The 17,130-nt window shown below is 49.9% G+C and overlaps 2 protein-coding genes across 3 annotated transcripts in view; both read right to left on the bottom strand.

Annotated features, from left to right (window-relative positions):
- Positions 1-8,250, bottom strand: part of LOC115536024 (pogo transposable element with ZNF domain) — a gene marked incomplete at its 5' end in the record, with an annotated part of 13,948 nt that extends 5,698 nt beyond the window's left edge. The window contains 13 exons of the mRNA XM_030347679.1: positions 344-527; positions 956-1,085; positions 1,259-1,368; positions 2,542-2,601; positions 2,719-2,847; positions 3,920-4,032; positions 4,518-4,586; positions 5,025-5,159; positions 5,327-5,473; positions 5,589-5,689; positions 5,956-6,107; positions 7,501-7,684; positions 7,728-8,250. Of these exons, the coding sequence (XP_030203539.1) occupies positions 344-527; positions 956-1,085; positions 1,259-1,368; positions 2,542-2,601; positions 2,719-2,847; positions 3,920-4,032; positions 4,518-4,586; positions 5,025-5,159; positions 5,327-5,473; positions 5,589-5,689; positions 5,956-6,107; positions 7,501-7,684; positions 7,728-8,250 (2,037 nt within the window). The remainder of the gene's footprint in view (positions 1-343; positions 528-955; positions 1,086-1,258; positions 1,369-2,541; positions 2,602-2,718; positions 2,848-3,919; positions 4,033-4,517; positions 4,587-5,024; positions 5,160-5,326; positions 5,474-5,588; positions 5,690-5,955; positions 6,108-7,500; positions 7,685-7,727) is intronic.
- Positions 8,251-8,630: 380 nt separating this feature from the next.
- On the bottom strand, positions 8,631-13,296 carry LOC115535469 (formin-like protein 6). 2 transcript variants are annotated; one of them, XM_030346719.1, is made up of 7 exons: positions 13,160-13,296; positions 11,118-11,455; positions 10,914-10,977; positions 10,584-10,734; positions 9,806-9,949; positions 9,378-9,466; positions 8,631-8,815 (listed from the first exon to the last, which is right to left on the bottom strand). In XM_030346719.1, exons 2-7 carry the CDS (start codon positions 11,400-11,402, stop codon positions 8,805-8,807), a joined length of 744 nt encoding a protein of 247 aa, XP_030202579.1. In that variant the 5' UTR covers positions 11,403-11,455; positions 13,160-13,296; the 3' UTR covers positions 8,631-8,804. The 2 variants fall into 2 exon arrangements, with proteins under 2 accessions (XP_030202579.1, XP_030202580.1); XM_030346720.1 differs by having other exon boundaries at positions 10,584-10,731.
- Positions 13,297-17,130: the final 3,834 nt, after the last annotated feature.

The following is a 17,130-nucleotide window of genomic DNA, read 5'->3' as shown; positions in this document are numbered from 1 at the left end:
TGTGTGTTACCTGTACTGTAGTTCTATGTGTGTTACCTGTACTGTAGTTCTATGTGTGTTAGCTGTACTGTAGTTCTGTGTGTGTTACCTGTACTGTAGTTCTATGTGTGTTAGCTGTACTGTAGTTCTGTGTGTGTTACCTGTACTATAGTTCTGTGTGTAACCTGTACTGTTGTTTAATGTTATTCTACTTCCCGGTTCTCTGGTCTCTACTTCCCGGTTCTCTGGCCTCTACTTCCTGGTTCCCTGTACACTCCTTCCTGGTTGTCTGTACACTACTTCCCTGGTTCTCTGTCCTCTACTTCCTGTTCTCTGGCCTATACTTCCTGTTACATGTACTCACCTGAGCAGGGCGTGTCCTGGGGCTGCGGACGCGGATGGTCATGGCGGGGGTGTAGCGGGGAGGCGGGAGGCGGCTGAGGGTTTTGACAGACAGCAGTGTGGAGGTGGTTCCCGAGGGGAGGAGGTGGATTGGGACGAAGGCCCCGCCCCCAGACAGCAGCTGGCCCCGCCTCTCCTCTGAACAGCTGGTTTAATGACAGGCACACAACAAGACGACGTAATGAAGAGTGAGCCTCTGTAGGGGTTCCTGAGGAGACAGCCGGTTGACTACCCGGCTGTCACACTGATGAAGACATTCATGACCCTCACCTGTCTCTACCTTGCTGTGTTCCTATTGGTCGGTTCATTTTGCTGTGTTCACCTTGCTGTGTTCCTATTGGCCGGTTCCTTAGCCCTCACCCGCCCCCACCTGGTGTTCCTATTGGCCGGTTCCTTAGCCCTCACCTGTCTCCACCTTGCTGTGCTCCCATTGGCCGGTTCCTTAGCCCTCACCTGTCTCCACCTTGCTGTGCTCCAATTGGCTGGTTCCCTAGCCCTCGCCCGCCTCCACCTGGTGTTCCTATTGGCCCGTTCCCCTTCTATGGGTTCCGTTAGTGCAGCGTTGTGGACTCACTGAGAAAGCTGCTGGAGGACGGAGGCCTCGTGTTGTGGGGCGGTCCTCAAGGGGGGCTCCGTCCTCAAGGGGGGCTCTGCCCTCCAGGGGGGGTCCTGCCGAGGTCCGCCTCCTCCGGAACACGTCGCTGCTATAACACACATCACCCTGAATAGCCTCACCAATTTCACATCAACAAGCATGTGTGTGCACAAGCAAGAGACGTGTGTGTGTGTGTGTGTGTGTGTGTGTGTGTGTGTGTGTGTGTGTGTGTGTGTGTGTGTGTGTGTGTGTGTGTGTGTGTGTGTGTGTGTGTGTGTGTACCATGAGGGAGGGAACAGGTGTGATGGGCGTGGTCCGTCATGTGATTGGTCATCAGGTCTCCGTTGTGCGTGGTTAAGTCACATGACCCACAGCTGAGGTTCCAGTCACACCTGGAACAACACACAGGTCACCTGGTTGTACGAGGGTGGGACGGGGCTGGGACCAGTGGTACCAGTCTGACCAGTGGTACCAGTGTGAGTAGTGGCACCAGTATGACCAGTGGTACCAGTATGACCAGTGGTACAAGTGTGACTAGTGGTACCAGTGTGAGTAGTGGCACCAGTATGACCAGTGGTACCAGTGTGACCAGTGGTACCAGTGTGAGTAGTGGTACCAGTGTGAGTAGTGGTACCAGTGTGACCAGTGGTACCAGTGTGACTAGTGGTACCAGTGTGAGTAGTGGCACCAGTATGACCAGTGGTACCAGTGTGACCAGTGGTACCAGTGTGAGTAGTGGTACCAGTGTGAACAGTGGTACCACTGTGAGTAGTGGCACCAGTATGACCAGTGGTACCAGTGTGACCAGTGGTACCAGTGTGAGTAGTGGTACCAGTGTGAGTAGTGGCACCAGTATGACCAGTGGTACCAGTGTGACCAGTGGTACCAGTGTGACCAGTGGTACCAGTGTGAGTAGTGGCACCAGTGTGAACAGAGGTACCGGTGTGAACAGTGGTACCGGTGTGAACAGTGGTACCAGTATGACCAGTGGTACCAGTGTGACCAGCGGTACTGGTGTATTTGGTACCAGTGTAACCAGCGGTACTGGTGTGTTTGGTACCAGTGTGACCAGCGGTACTGGTGTGTTTGGTACCAGTGTGACCAGCGGTACTGGTGTGTTTGGTACCAGTGTGACCAGCGGTACTGGTGTGTTTGGTACCAGTGTGACCAGTGGTACTGGTGTGTTTGGTTGGTACCAGTGTGACCAGCGGTACTGGTGTGTTTGGTACCAGTGTGACCAGTGGTACTGGTGTGTTTGGTACCAGTGTGACCAGTGGTACTGGTGTGTTTGGTTGGTACCAGTGTGACCAGCGGTACTGGTGTGTTTGGTACCAGTGTGACCAGTGGTACTGGTGTGTTTGGTACCAGTGTGACCAGTGGTACTGGTGTGTGTTTGGTACCAGTGTGACCAGCGGTACTGGTGTGTTTGGTACCAGTGTGACCAGCGGTACTGGTGTGTTTGGTACCAGTGTGACCAGCGGTACTGGTGTGTTTGGTACCAGTGTGACCAGCGGTACTGGTGTGTTTGGTACCAGTGTGACCAGCGGTACTGGTGTGTTTGGTACCTGTGTTGGGGCAGGAACAAGGACGTCCATTTGGATTTGCTTCTCCGCGTGGCGTGGTTGCTGTGGAGACGAGGGAAGACGGACGGTGTGTTAGCGTGCTGCACGCATGCCGGGAGTCCAGGTGAACTCCGGGTTTCGGTCGGCGCGGTCACCCGACGGTGTGGTTGCCGTGGTTACCTGATCATGTGGTTGGCGTAGGCCCGGCTGCAGTGCGTCAGGTATTTACAGCGGGAGCAGCGCACCACAGAGAGGAAGTGGGACCGACCCGGGACCGGAGACATACACTCTAGACACAACAGCGGCCTGCTGCACGCACACAGAGGTAGACAGACACACACACACACACACACACACACACACACACACACACACACACACACACACACACACACACACACACACACACACACACACACACACACACACACACACACACACACACACAATAATAAGACATTGGTTATTTCAATACAATCTAAAAAGTAGATACATTATGTGTTAGAAAGAGAGACGGGAGAGAAGTCAGGGGAATACTATGGTGTTACCTGTCAGGTCCTAGGGCAGGTGTTACCTGTACTAAGGCCTTGGTCAGGTGTTACCTGTCAGGTCCTAGGTCAGGTGTTACCTGTACTAAGGCCTTGGTCAGGTGTTACCTGTCAGGTCCTAGGTCAGGTGTTACCTGTCCTAAGGCCTTGGTCAGGTGTTACCTGTACTAAGGCCTTGGTCAGGTGTTACCTGTCAGGTCCTAGGTCAGGTGTTACCTGTACTAAGGCCTTGGTCAGGTGTTACCTGTCAGGTCCTAGGTCAGGTGTTACCTGTTCTAAGGCCTTGGTCAGGTGTTACCTGTCCTAAGGCCTTGATCAGGTGTTACCTGTCCTAAGGCCTTGGTCAGGTGTTACCTGTACTAAGGCCTTAGTCAGGTGTTACCTGTACTAAGGCCTTGGTCAGGTGTTACCTGTACTAAGGCCTTGGTCAGGTGTTACCTGTCAGGTCCTAGGTCAGGTGTTACCTGTACTAAGGCCATGGTCAGGTGTTACCAGTACTAAGGCCTTGGTCAGGTGTTACCTGTACTAAGGCCTTGGTCAGGTGTTACCTGTACTAAGGCCATGGTCAGGTGTTACCTGTACTAAGGCCTTGGTCAGGTGTTACCTGTACCAAGGCCTTGGTCAGGTGTTACCTGTCCTAAGGCCTTGGTCAGGTGTTACCTGTCCTAAGGCCTTGGTCAGGTGTTACCTGTCCTAAGGCCTTGGTCAGGTTTTACCTGTACTAAGGCCTTGGTCAGGTGTTACCTGTACTAAGGCCTTGGTCAGGTGTTACCGGTCCTAAGGCCTTGGTCAGGTGTTACCTGTACTAAGGCCTTGGTGTCGTGTATATTCACCTTGGTGGTTTCCATTTTGGGGGCCGGGGAGGGGGACTCTTGAGAGGCTTCTCACTTGGGGGCTCTGGGGGTGGAGGCTCTAGGGGTGGAGACCCTGGGGCCAAGGCTATGACCTGGAACACAACACGATACAGTCTATCACCTGGAACACAACGCGATACAGTCTATGACCTGGAACACAACGCGATACAGTCTATGACCTGGAACACAACACGATACAGTCTATGACCTGGAACACAACGCGATACAGTCTATGACCTGGAACACAACACGATACAGTCTATCACCTGGAACACAACAAACAGACAGCTAAACAGACAGCCAGCTAGGCTGACGGACAGACAGGGAGGCAGACAGACTGTCAGGTTGTATGACAGACAGACGGACAGGAGGTTGACAGATGGGTAGGCTGACAGACAGGTAGGCTGAAAGACAGGTAGCAAGACAGACAGGTGGTTGACAGACAGGTAGGCTGACAGACTGGTAGACAAGACAGACAGGTGGTTGACAGACAGGTAGACAAGACAGACAGGTGGTTGACAGACAGGTAGGCTGACAGACAGGTGGTTGACAGACAGGTAGGCTGACAGACAGGTACCTTGGAGGGAGCCGGCCTGTTCTTCGGTTCCTCTGTTCCTTTAACAACAGAGTAGGCTCTGACCGTCACCTGCAGACAGACCAAAGAACCAATCAGCTCTAACTCCGCCCCCCCTCAGCTCTGACTCCGCCCCCCTCAGCTCTGACTCCACCCCCCCTCAGCTCTGACTCCGCCCCCCCCCCTCAGCTCTGACTCCGCCCCCCCTCAGCTCTGACTCCGCCCCCCCTCAGCTCTAACTCCACCCCCCCTCAGCTCTGACTCCACCCCCCCTCAGCTCTGACTCCACCCCCCCTCAGCTCTGACTCCACCCCCCCTCAGCTCTGACTCCAACCCCCCTCCGCTCTGACTCCAACCCCCCTCAGCTTTGACTCCGCCCCACCTCAGCTCTGACTCCACCCCCCCTCAGCTCTGACTCCACCCCCCCACAGCTCTGACTCCGCCCCCCTCTCAGCTCTGACTCCGCCCCCCTCTCAGCTCTGACTCCGCCCCCCCTCAGCTCTGACAGACCGTGGTGCCGTGGGGCAGGTGCAGGGTGGAGGGGGGCCGGAGGTGCGTCCCGTGGTGGAGCAGCTTGTGGTCGGAACGCTCCTTGGTGGACAGGAAGTACAGACGGCACCTGTCACAGGGAAGCACATCCCTCCTCTACACACACACACACACACACACACACACACACACACACACACACACACACACACACACACACACACACACACACACACACACACACACACACACACACACACACGATCAGTGAGGAGCCTACACACCGTGTGTGTGTGTGTGTGCGTGTGCGTGTGTGTGTCTACCTGGTGCCTCCCCAGGTGGTACTGGTAGGGGGCGTGGCTACGGAGGACCTTGAGGCAGTAGAGACACAGCAGGGAGGCGGAGCCTTTGTGGACCGTTTCAAAATGGCCACGCAGGGAGGAGTGGAAGGACGAGCGGAACCCACACACCTACACAATGTACACACACATTATGTACACGCACACAAACAGGGCAGACCGTCAGACACAGACAGACAGACAGACAGACAGACAGACAGACAGACAGACAGACAGACAGACAGACCTGGCAGACGTAGGGCATCTCTCCAGGCTGGTGGAGGATCTTCATGTGCTTCAGCAGGTCTCGTTCGTCCACGAACGACAACTCACAGATCTTGCACACCGCTAAAACACAACACACTACTGTAACACAACACAGTAACACAACACACTAACACAACACACTACTGTAACACAACACACTAACACAACACACTACTGTAACACAACACAGTAACACAACACACTACTGTAACACAAGACAGTAACACAACACACTACTGTAACAAGACAGTAACACAACACACTACTGTAACACAACACATCTCACAAACTACGGGAACACAACACAAAACCCAGAACTAAAAGGCGCCCTGTGTGACACTACTGACCTGTTGCCTGGCACTGTGTGTGGACGGCCTCCAGGTGGCACTGCAGGGTGAAGGGGCACTGGAACCTCCGGTAGCAGAAGGAACAGGAAGTGATGTCGTTCCCTGGCCCGCCCCTCTGGACCGCAGCGTGCTGGTCCATGTGCTTCATCAACCTGGAACACAACCTGGCGTCATTACCTACAGGATAATGAGCTGCAGGAAAATGAGCTACACTAAAGGATAATGAGCTACACTAAAGGATAATGAGCTACACTAAAGGATAATGAGCTACACTAAAGGATAATGAGCTACACTAAAGGATAATGAGCTACACTAAAGGATAATGAGCTACACTACAGGATAATGATACCAGGCAGGATAATGAGCTATAGGATAATGAGCTGCAGGATAATGAGCTGCAGGATAATGAGCTGAAGGATAATGAACTGCAGGATAATGAGCTCCATGGTACTAAGCTCCAGGATAATGAGCTACACAACAGGATAATGAGCTCCATATAGGATAATGAGTTACAGGATAATGAGCTCCATATAGGATAATGAGTTACAGGATAATGAGCTGCAGAGTAATGAGGTACAGGATAATGAGCTGCAGGGTAATGAGCTGCAGGATAATGAGCTGCAGGATAATGAGCTGAAGGATAATGAACTGCAGGATAATGAGCTCCATGGTACTAAGCTCCAGGATAATGAGCTACACAACAGGATAATGAGCTCCATATAGGATAATGAGTTACAGGATAATGAGCTCCATATAGGATAAGAGTTACAGGATAATGAGCTGCAGGGTAATGAGGTACAGGATAATGAGTTACAGGATAATGAGCTCCATATAGGATAATGAGTTACAGGATAATGAGCTGCAGAGTAATGAGGTACAGGATAATGAGCTGCAGGGTAATGAGCTGCAGGATAATGAGCTGCAGGATAATGAGGTACAGCATAATGAGCTGCAGGGTAATGAGCTGCAGGGTAATGAGGTACAGGATAATGAGCTGCAGGGTAATGAGGTACAGTATAATGAGCTGCAGGGTAATGAGGTACAGTATAATGAGCTGCAGGGTAATGAGCTGCAGGGTAATGAGCTGCAGGACAATGAGCTGCAGGGTAATGAGGTACAGGGTAATGAGCTGCAGGGTAATGAGCTACAGTATAATGAGCTGCAGGGTAATGAGCTGCAGGGTAATGAGCTACAGTATAATGAGCTGCAGGGTAATGAGCTGCAGGGTAATGAGCTACAGTATAATGAGCTGCAGGGTAATGAGGTACAGGATAATGAGCTGCAGGGTAATGAGCTGCAGGGTAATGAGCTGCAGGGTAATGAGCTAGAGGATAATGAGCTCCAGGGTAATGAGCTGCAGGGTAATGAGCTGCAGGGTAATGAGCTGCAGGGTAATGAGCTGCAGGGAAATGAGCTGCAGGGTAATGAGCTACAGTATAATGAGCTACAGTATAATGAGCTGCAGGGTAATGAGCTACAGTATAATGAGCTGCAGGGTAATGAGCTCCAGTATTTTTTTTTCTTCAGCAGTGCAGGGGCACTCACTGGACGTTGTCCCTGACGATGGTTTTGCAGGTGATGCAGTGGTACGGCCCGCGGGACTTGAGTGGCGGGGGGGGGGGTGGGCGAGTCGTCTGTCCCGTAGTAGAACTCCTCCAGGGGGATGACCAGGCCGCCCCTGGGGGGGGGCCAGAGGCCGGGGGCCGCCCCCGCCTGGGGGGTCTGGGGTCTGCAGAGAGAAGGGAGGGGGGGGATACTGGTTAGACTCGTGCAGGTCGAGTTGGTACTGGTTAGACTGGTGATGGTAGAGTTAGTACTGTTTAGACTGGTGGAGGTAGAGTTGGTACTGGTTAGACTGGTGATGGTAGAGTTAGTACTGGTTAGACTGGTGACGGTAGAGTTGGTACTGGTTAGACTGGTGATGGTAGAGTTAGTACTGGTTAGACTGGTGACGGTAGAGTTAGTACTGGTTAGACAGGTGGAGGTAGAGTTAGTACTGGTTAGACCGGTGGAGGTAGAGTTAGTACTGGTTAGACCGGTGGAGGTAGAGTTAGTACTGGTTAGACTGGTGAAGGTATAGTTAGTACTGGTTAGACCGGTGACGGTAGAGTTAGTACTGGTTAGACCGGTGACGGTAGAGTTAGTACTGGTTAGACTGGAGAAGGTAGAGTTAGTACTGGTTAGACTGGAGAAGGTAGAGTTAGTACTGGTTAGACTGGTGATGGTAGAGTTAGTACTGGTTAGACCGGTGGAGGTAGAGTTAGTACTGGTTAGACCGGTGGAGGTAGAGTTACTTAGTACTGGTTAGACTGGTGATTGACGGTAGAGTTAGTACTGGTTAGACCGGTGGAGGTAGAGTTAGTACTGGTTAGACTGGTGATTGACGGTAGAGTTAGTACTGGTTAGACTGGTGATTGACGGTAGAGTTAGTACTGGTTAGACCGGTGGAGGTAGAGTTAGTACTGGTTAGACCGGTGGAGGTAGAGTTAGTACTGGTTAGACCGGTGGAGGTGGAGTTAGAGCTGGTTAGACTGGTGATTGACGGTAGAGTTAGTACTGGTTAGACTGGTGATTGACGGTAGAGTTAGTACTGGTTAGACCGGTGGAGGTAGAGTTAGTACTGGTTAGACCGGTGGAGGTGGAGTTAGAGCTGGGTGTCCGGGCCGGGCTGGTACCTTGGGGGGCTGAGGGGGCCGGTCTGCGGGGGGCCCAGGGGGTCCGGGGGGCCGGTGGAGGACCGGGTCCCGGTGGTGGAGGACCGGGTCCTGGTGGTGGAGGACCGGGTCCTGGTGGTGGAGGACCACCGCCGGACGTGGATCTTGTGGATCTTCAGACTCTCAGAGATCTGATTACTGCAGGCCTGGAGAGAACACGTAGTACACGGAGTATTACCTCCTAATACTACTGTACTACCTCCTAATACTGCTGTACTACCTCCTAATACTACTGTACTACCTCCTAATACTACTGTACTACATTTACATTTACATATAGGGCATTTAGCAGACGCTTTTATCCAAAGCGACTTACAATAAGTACATTTGTCATAAGAAGTGCATCAATATATCGCTGTCGGTACAGAAAGGATGTTCATAGAACCAAGTACCACAATCGCTAGGTCAATCAATTCCCCGTATTACAGACATGATAGCAGCTACTGCATTTGCTACACAGTTAAGTACTACTACACAATACAATTCACTACAATACAATATAGTGTACAATGGTGGTCAGAAGAGGAAAGAGGAAAGGTGGCTATGCAGAGTCGAGGTGGACTCTGAACAGGTGAGTCTTGAGTCCTTTTCTACTACCTGGTACTACCTCCTAATACTACTGCAGTGCCTCCTCATACTACTGTAGTACCTCCTCATACTACTGTAGTACTACTGTAGTGGTAGTATCAGTACTGAGCAGGTACTCACACACATGAAGCCCCTCAGCTTCCTGACGAGGAGGAAGGGAGACCCGCAGTGGGAACAGCGGCGAGGTCTGCGGAGCTGGCCGCCGCCCCCTGGACAGGCAGCCAATCACACACACGCACGCACACACACACACACACACACACACACACACACACACACACACACACACACACACACACACACACACACACACACACACACACACACACACACACACACACACACACACACACACGTCAATCCCAGAGAATGATGTCATCAGTGAACGTGGTGAGTATGGGCCGGGTTCTACTGTACATCAGAACCTTCGATTTGTCTTTTGTTCTGGGATACTTGAACATGAACATGAACAGGTCAAGTAAGATGAGGCTAAGGCCGCTCCATCCTTTAACAGGGTCTCGAAAAGAGGAGCTACGGCTGATCCGTACTTAAACACAGGGTCTTTTTGAAAGGATGATGGTGGCCAGTTGGGGACCAGGGGCTTTCCTGAAGACCGACCCCATCCTGGGGGCCTGACTCTGGGACCTGACAGTCGCTCAGCACCCTCTTTGCGGCCTCCCCACACAGCACGCCTGGAGAGAGAGAGAACAGGGAGAGGGATGAGGAGGAGAGAGGAGAGCAAGGGAGGGTGGGACAGAGAGCGGGAAGAGAGAGGGAGAGGGTCGGAGAGAGGAGGAGAGAGGGAGAGGAGGAGGGTCGGAGAGAGGAGGAGAGAGGGAGAGGAGGAGAGAGGAGGAGAGAGGAGGAGAGAGGAGGAGAGAGGGTCGGAGAGAGGAGGAGAGAGGAGGAGAGAGGGAGAGGGTCGGAGAGAGGAGGAGAGAGGAGGAGAGAGGGAGAGGAGGAGGGTCGGAGAGAGGAGGAGAGAGGGAGAGGAGGAGATAGGGAAGAATGAGGAGCCGAGAGGAGGAGAGAGAGGGTGAAACAGAGCGGGAGCGCAGGAGGAGAGAGGAGAGGAAAGAGAAACACGAGCAGGGCAGGCAGGCAGGCAGGCAGGCAGGCAGGCAGGCAGGCAGGCAGACAGACAGACAGACAGACAGACAGACAGACAGACAGACATACAGACAGACAGACAGACAGAAAGACAGACAGAGAGACAGACAGACAGACAGACAGAGAGGAGACAGAGAGACAGACAGAAAGACAGACAGAGAGGAGACAGACAGACAGACAGACAGACAGAGAGAGGGGGCGTGGTCTCTGTATCACCTGTGATGATGGGCGTGGGCTCTGGTTGGAGGAGCAGTGGAGAGGGGGTAGAAGGAGGAGGGGAAGAGGAGGGGGGGGGGGGAGACCAGTAGGGAGGTGAAGCCACAGGGGCCCCCCGTGTGCACCAGCAGCAGGTCAGCCGGGCCCCCTGCTGGACACAGAGCCACCGCGTTAATATCACATCTATCAATGTCAGCACAGCACCCTGGTAATACTAGAGTACAGGGTCCTGTTAATACTACAGTACAGGCCTGTTAATACTACAGTACTATAGTACTACACAGATATGATCAACTAATAAACTGATGTCAGAGTGCTGCTTCTACTAACCCTGAGGCTCCACCGGCACACCGTTCAGCTTGAAGCCCAGGGAGCCACCGTAGCCATGGGGACGCTGGACAACACACACAAACACACAAAAACATTTAACACATTCACACACATTACACAGAAACACGCAACATCTATACAGCAGGATTCATGATTCAAATGGTAGGAAGAGATTGAACACAACCATATGACCTCTGACCCTACCTGAGGGGTGCCCCTGATTGGTGGACAGTGAGGCAGGCTGGGATGGAGAGGACCGCCTCCCTTCTTATCTTCCTCATCATTACAATCTGGAAACCAGAGCTCCGCCTCCTCGTCCTCGTCCTCCTCCTCCTCCTCTGGTCTAGGGAGCACCGGGCGCACTTTACTGCTGGGGGCCGTCCTAGGAGCCGACCTCGGGAACGACCTAGGGGCCTTCATAGGGGACGTCATGGGGGCCTTCATAGGGGACGTCTTTGGGGCCGTCATGGGGGCCGGCATGTGGGCCATCTCCACCGCCCCGGGCGGGACGCTCCGCTGGGCTACGGCGGTCAGGGAGGTCACTGTGAACAGGCCGGACGTTTAACAGGCAACCCTTCAACACCTTATACATGTCCTCTCTCTCCGTCCCTACAGATATACTGTATACGTCGATGTAGATATAGATATATACGTAAACAGCGCTTCCCGCACATTGATCAGACTATGGCACACCACCATAGTCTGATTTCGGCGGTCATAGTTTCAATATAAAAAGACAAACTCAACATATCTGTGTTACTTTGTTTGGGTTCAACCTAGCAGTCTGTATTAAGGGCAGCTGTGTGTGCGTGCGTGCGTGCGTGCGTGCGTGCGTGCGTGCGTGCGTGCGTGTGTGTGTGTGTGTGTGTACATTAAACTAGTAGTATAAAGGCTCAGCACTGTGTTTTATGCCGCGTTTTCACTGCAGGGTGCGGAACGGATCGGATCGCAAAGGTGCGGTAGGGAGGGGGCGGTATAGCCCAGCTCAGTTCCGAGGTCGCGTTTCCACCGCCGACAGTACCCTTTATGGTAGGCCGGATGTCGATCGCCGCGGCAGCTACGTAAACATCGTAAACAACGTCTTCCTCCCCAAGAATGCAGACGAACGTCTCCACCTCCTTGTTCGCCCAAGCAAGCGTTTTACGCGACATGTTAATTGTAAGGAATAATACCTCGAGGCTACTGTTTGTTTGTTTTTATCCCCACGTCGCCCAGAAGTGATGATTCTGTCGACCAATCAACGGAGGGGGTGTGTAGCTAGAATTTCCCGGGACCCTTTCAGGCGTCTCTTCTCGTTTTCAGTACCCCAACGGAGGAGTCCTGAAAACGAGGCCAAAACGGGTACGGCTAAGTCCGGGTCACGCCCACTTTTGGCGGTGGAAACGCAATCCGTACCGCACCTTTGCGAACCGATCCGTTCCCTGCAGTGGAAACGCGCCAGTAGTCTGTCTTTTTTTCTTGTTTTCTTAAACAACCCCATTTAGTAGACCCTTTACATTGTTTCATCAACATTCATATCAGTATTTACAGTAATTTGTCAGTAATTGAGTAATTGTTCTCAAAGTTCAACAGATCTCCCGTGGGGGCATGCCATCGGACCCCCATAGATGATCCTAGATAGAAAATCCTGTGGGAGACACTGTACAGATATAGATATCTTTTGAATCAAGTTAATTTCGACGAAGTAAAGTAATAAAAGGCATGGTTTTTGTTGTAAAATATCGATTCATATATATAATATTCAATGACACCATAACAAAATATAACATATACATATACACATATATATATATAATATATATGATGTTGCAGTAGTAAAAACAGATGACAGAATAGGCTGTACTAACCCGTTCAGACCACCACAGCTGCATGACAGCTACGTTTATTGTTATGGTGTAATTACATATTTTATATTATTAATCCATATTTCACAACAAACACCATGAATGACCGTACTTCGTCCGAATTAACTTTATTACTTCACTAAGAGACTTCTGTGCGTAGCTCGAAGTGCATTAATAGTAATAATCTATAAGCATTATTATTAATAAGTCAACAGATAAATCACTTAATACGTGAAAATCCCCCCCTCCCCCTCCACCCGCCCGCCCACTGCCAGGCTAATGATATAGGGTAGCCGTTAGCACAATAAGTTATATATCACAATAACAGCTTCTAAAGTACCACAAACACACGCAGAATACACTCAAATGATTGAAAACCGAGGGACAATACATAATACTTACAGTAAAAGGACCTCACGACATCAACATTGTTGTAGAACGTGAATTAAAAGGGTTCAGCTGTGATGTTGGTTAGCACGTTGGTTCTGTGGGTTTCCCTCTGGTTTGGTGTAGTGGGCGCCCATTGGCTAACCGCTGGCTGCAGGTCACTTCCGCGTTGCCCTGGTTGGCTGCCTGGCCAATGGAGGGCGGTACTAACCGTCCGTTCAACACATGCGTTGCCAAATTATTAAATATGAATAATTTACAACAAAACATGTTTTAAAGTCACTTGGCTTAAGCGACTGTGGAGCCGGAGAATTACAATGTATTTAAATGAACACACACATACGGAGTCTCTCTATCTCCGTGACTCGCTGTGTGGAGCGTTAGCAGGCGGCTAGTTAGCCTAGCAGTAGTAATATGATAGTTCATCATTAGTTAGTTAATCATAGTAATAAAGGGCATAAATAATAATAAAGGGCTCGTCTGGAATAATATAAAGCTTCAAACTCGACCTTGCAAAATGGAACTACGATTTATTTAATTTCAAATGTCCGCCATCATTGTGGGAACCCGTTGATTGTCGATCTGCTTTTAAAAACGGCTTCATATTTGTTTGGTAATTCCTTTTTAAAATCGGGGACTTTACCGGGACCGATCCCGGGGACAGACAATCAGAAACGGGGACATAACCGTGAACGATCCCGGGGACAGACCATCAGAAACGTGGACATTACCGGGACAGATCCCGGGGACAGACCACCAGAAACGGGGACATTAGCGGGACCGATCCTGTGGACAATACCGGGACCGATCCCGGGGACAGGCCATCAGAAACGGGGACCGTTTCGGACAACGGGAGGTCTTGTACCCCTAGCATAAGAGCGAATCCAACACATCGAATTAATAGCAGGCATACATATACTTTATATACTTGCTATTTATTTATTTATATATATATATATATATATATATATATATATATATATATATATATATATATATATATATATATATATATATATATATATATATATATATGTGTGTGTACGTGTGTAAAATCGACAGATGACATTTTAGAAGGAATAGATGAACGTTAGAAATATTAGAAAGCATAAGGCTCACATTTCTGCCTTGTGTAGCCTAAATTATGCTACATGATGGTTCCTCACAATTATTCCACAGAAAAAAAGATTAAGCCACTACAGCAACTAAAACCATTACACCAATACTCATACGAATACTAAATACTACCTATACAAATAAAAAGTCAGTCTGGGTAACGCTTCTTTTCAACCCTGTAGCTCCAGCCCTCACGTGAAACACAAGTGATTATGATTCACTGATTAATTTGTCAATTAGTCTTGAAACTTTGGTTTGGATGTTTGAACCCTTTATAGCGACACTGCCTGTGTGTGGCCGATACAGTCAGCTTTAGGGGTCTGAAGGGCTGATTATGGTCCCACGTTCAGGCAACGCAAGGGGGTCAGGGACCCGTCCTTGCAGACCCTCCTTGCGTCCGCCGTTTGGACCTGACGTGCCCCTCCCAAAAATGTTTACCTTCCGTCGAGGCGATGCAGCAGCAAGGGATTTGATTGGTCCGCTTTCTAATACCCGCAATACTAACGCAGAACGATAAAGAGGTTACCGACTGCATAAAAGGGTCTGAGTGCTCGATGCGTTGCGTGAACGTGCAACCATAATCATCCCTTGACTCAGAGAGCCTCTTCATCATGGTGTTCCCTGACTTCCCAGATGAGGTTCAAAGGTCCACTCATCACATGTAGGGATGGACCCTCAACCAGTGGACCAAATGAAAGGAGAGAATTGAGTGAAACAACAGCAGCCTCTCCTAAGAGGACAGCCTTCATCAGAGTTCTCTGGACATAAACCGCGGAGCTCTAGAAGGATATCTTAGCTAGCTGCCACCCTACCCTCTAGAAGCTAGCTGCCACGCTCTAGAATGATATCCTAGTTAGCTGACACCTATACGCTCTAGAATGATATCCTAGTTAGCTGACACCTATACGCTCTAGAATGATATCCTAGCTAGCTGCAACCCTACCCTCTAGAATGATATCCTAGCTAGATGAAACCCTACCCTCTAGAAGCTAGCTGCCACGCTCTAGAATGATATCCTAGTTAGCTGACACCTATACGCTCTAGAATGATATCCTAGTTAGCTGACACCTAAACGCTCTAGAATGATATCCTAGTTAGCTGACACCCTACACTCTAGAATGATATCCTAGCTAGCTGCCACCCTACACTCTAGAATGATATCCTAGCTAGCTGCCACCCTACGCGCTCTAGAATGGTATCCTAGCTAGCTGCCACCCTGCGCGCTCTAGAATGATATCCTAGCTAGCAGCCACCCTACGCGCTCTAGAATGGTATCCTAGCTAGCTGCCACCCTACGCGCTCTAGAATGATATCCTAGCTAGCTCCCACCGTACGCGCTCTAGAATGATATCCTAACTAGATGCCACCCTACACTCTAGAATGATATCCTAGCTAGCTGCCACCCTACGCGCTCTAGAATGATATCCTAGCTAGCTGCCACCCTACACGCTCTAGAATGATATCCTAGCTAGCTGCAACCCTGTACTGCGTTGTGGGCGTGGCCCGGGGAGGTGTGTGTTCCACGCCCGGGGAGGCTGCAGATGAAGAAGATGATCAGCGGGACAAAGGAGAGGCCCGCGGGCTGGACCTGAGAGGGGGGGGGGGCAATGTCCAGGAACCTGTGTCTCTGTCCTCTCTCATAAAGTGAGCAGTTTACATATTGATAACCCAGAGCACCCAGCTGGGGGCCAAGTGAGGCAAGGAGAAGGCTGTGATTGTACATCTGGTATCAACTCAAGTGAACACTGACTGGGATTGATAATAAGCCTTGTTACGTGTTACAGCAACATGGGTCTGAACACATTCAGGGTTAAGATTTTACTCCAAATAAAAAGAGGTGCATCATTACACATCATACACAATTATTGTTATGTTTTACATTTACATTTAGGGCATTTAGCAGACGCTTTTATCCAAAGCGACTTACAATAAGTACATTTGTCATAAGAAGTGCATCAATATATCGCTGTCGGTACAGAAAGGATGTTCATAGAACCAAGTGCAAGTACCACCATCGCTTCTAATCAATCAATTTCAGTCAATCAATTCCCCGTGTTACAGCCATGATAGCAGCTACTGCAGTTGCTACACAGTTAAGTACTACAATACAATGCAATACAATACAATACAATACAATACAATACAATACAATACAATACAATACAATACAGTGTACAATGGTGGTCAGAAGTGGGAAGGTGGCTATGCAGTGGCGAGGTGGACTCTGAACAGGTGAGTCTTGAGTCTTTTTCGGAAGATAGTGAGCGACTCTGCGGTCCTGAGAGCGGCAGGGAGCTCGTTCCACCACTGAGGTCCCGAAACCGAGAAAAGTTGTGACTTTGCTGAACTGCCTTTGCTAGCTCTTAGCGATGGCGGTTCCAGACGTCCAGCTGAGGTAGTTGAGCGGAGGGATCGAGCTGGGGTGTGGAGCTTTAGTAATGCTTGGAGGTAGGCAGGAGCAGTTCCATCGACTGCCTTGTATGCCAGTACCATCGTCTGGCCAGTACCATCGTCTTTTACATAACTAGGCTATCTATTGGCGTTTCAGTCAATAGGTTTAAAAAATACCTAAATGCATTACATTGCTGACTGGACGCAACATGAATGTCATGTATTTTAAATTGTATTAACATGAATTTCATATTTGAACTGGTATTAACATGAATTTCAAATATTCTTAACAATTTATTTATTCTTTATAAACAAGGTATATCAAAAATATTTGAAATAATACTCACATGAATTGATATTCAATTATCCCTATTTTCTTTTAACTCGACAGAACCCATTTCCTAGACAAAGTACCAATCTGCGGTGTATAATAAAATAAAATAAAACATAAAATAAAATATAAGCCCCGCCTCACGTGA

The sequence above is a fragment of the Gadus morhua genome, chromosome 22 (assembly GCF_902167405.1).
Source record: "Gadus morhua chromosome 22, gadMor3.0, whole genome shotgun sequence".
In the NCBI taxonomy this organism is placed as follows: Eukaryota; Metazoa; Chordata; class Actinopteri; order Gadiformes; family Gadidae; genus Gadus; species Gadus morhua.
This window is presented reverse-complemented; position numbering and strand designations above follow the sequence as displayed.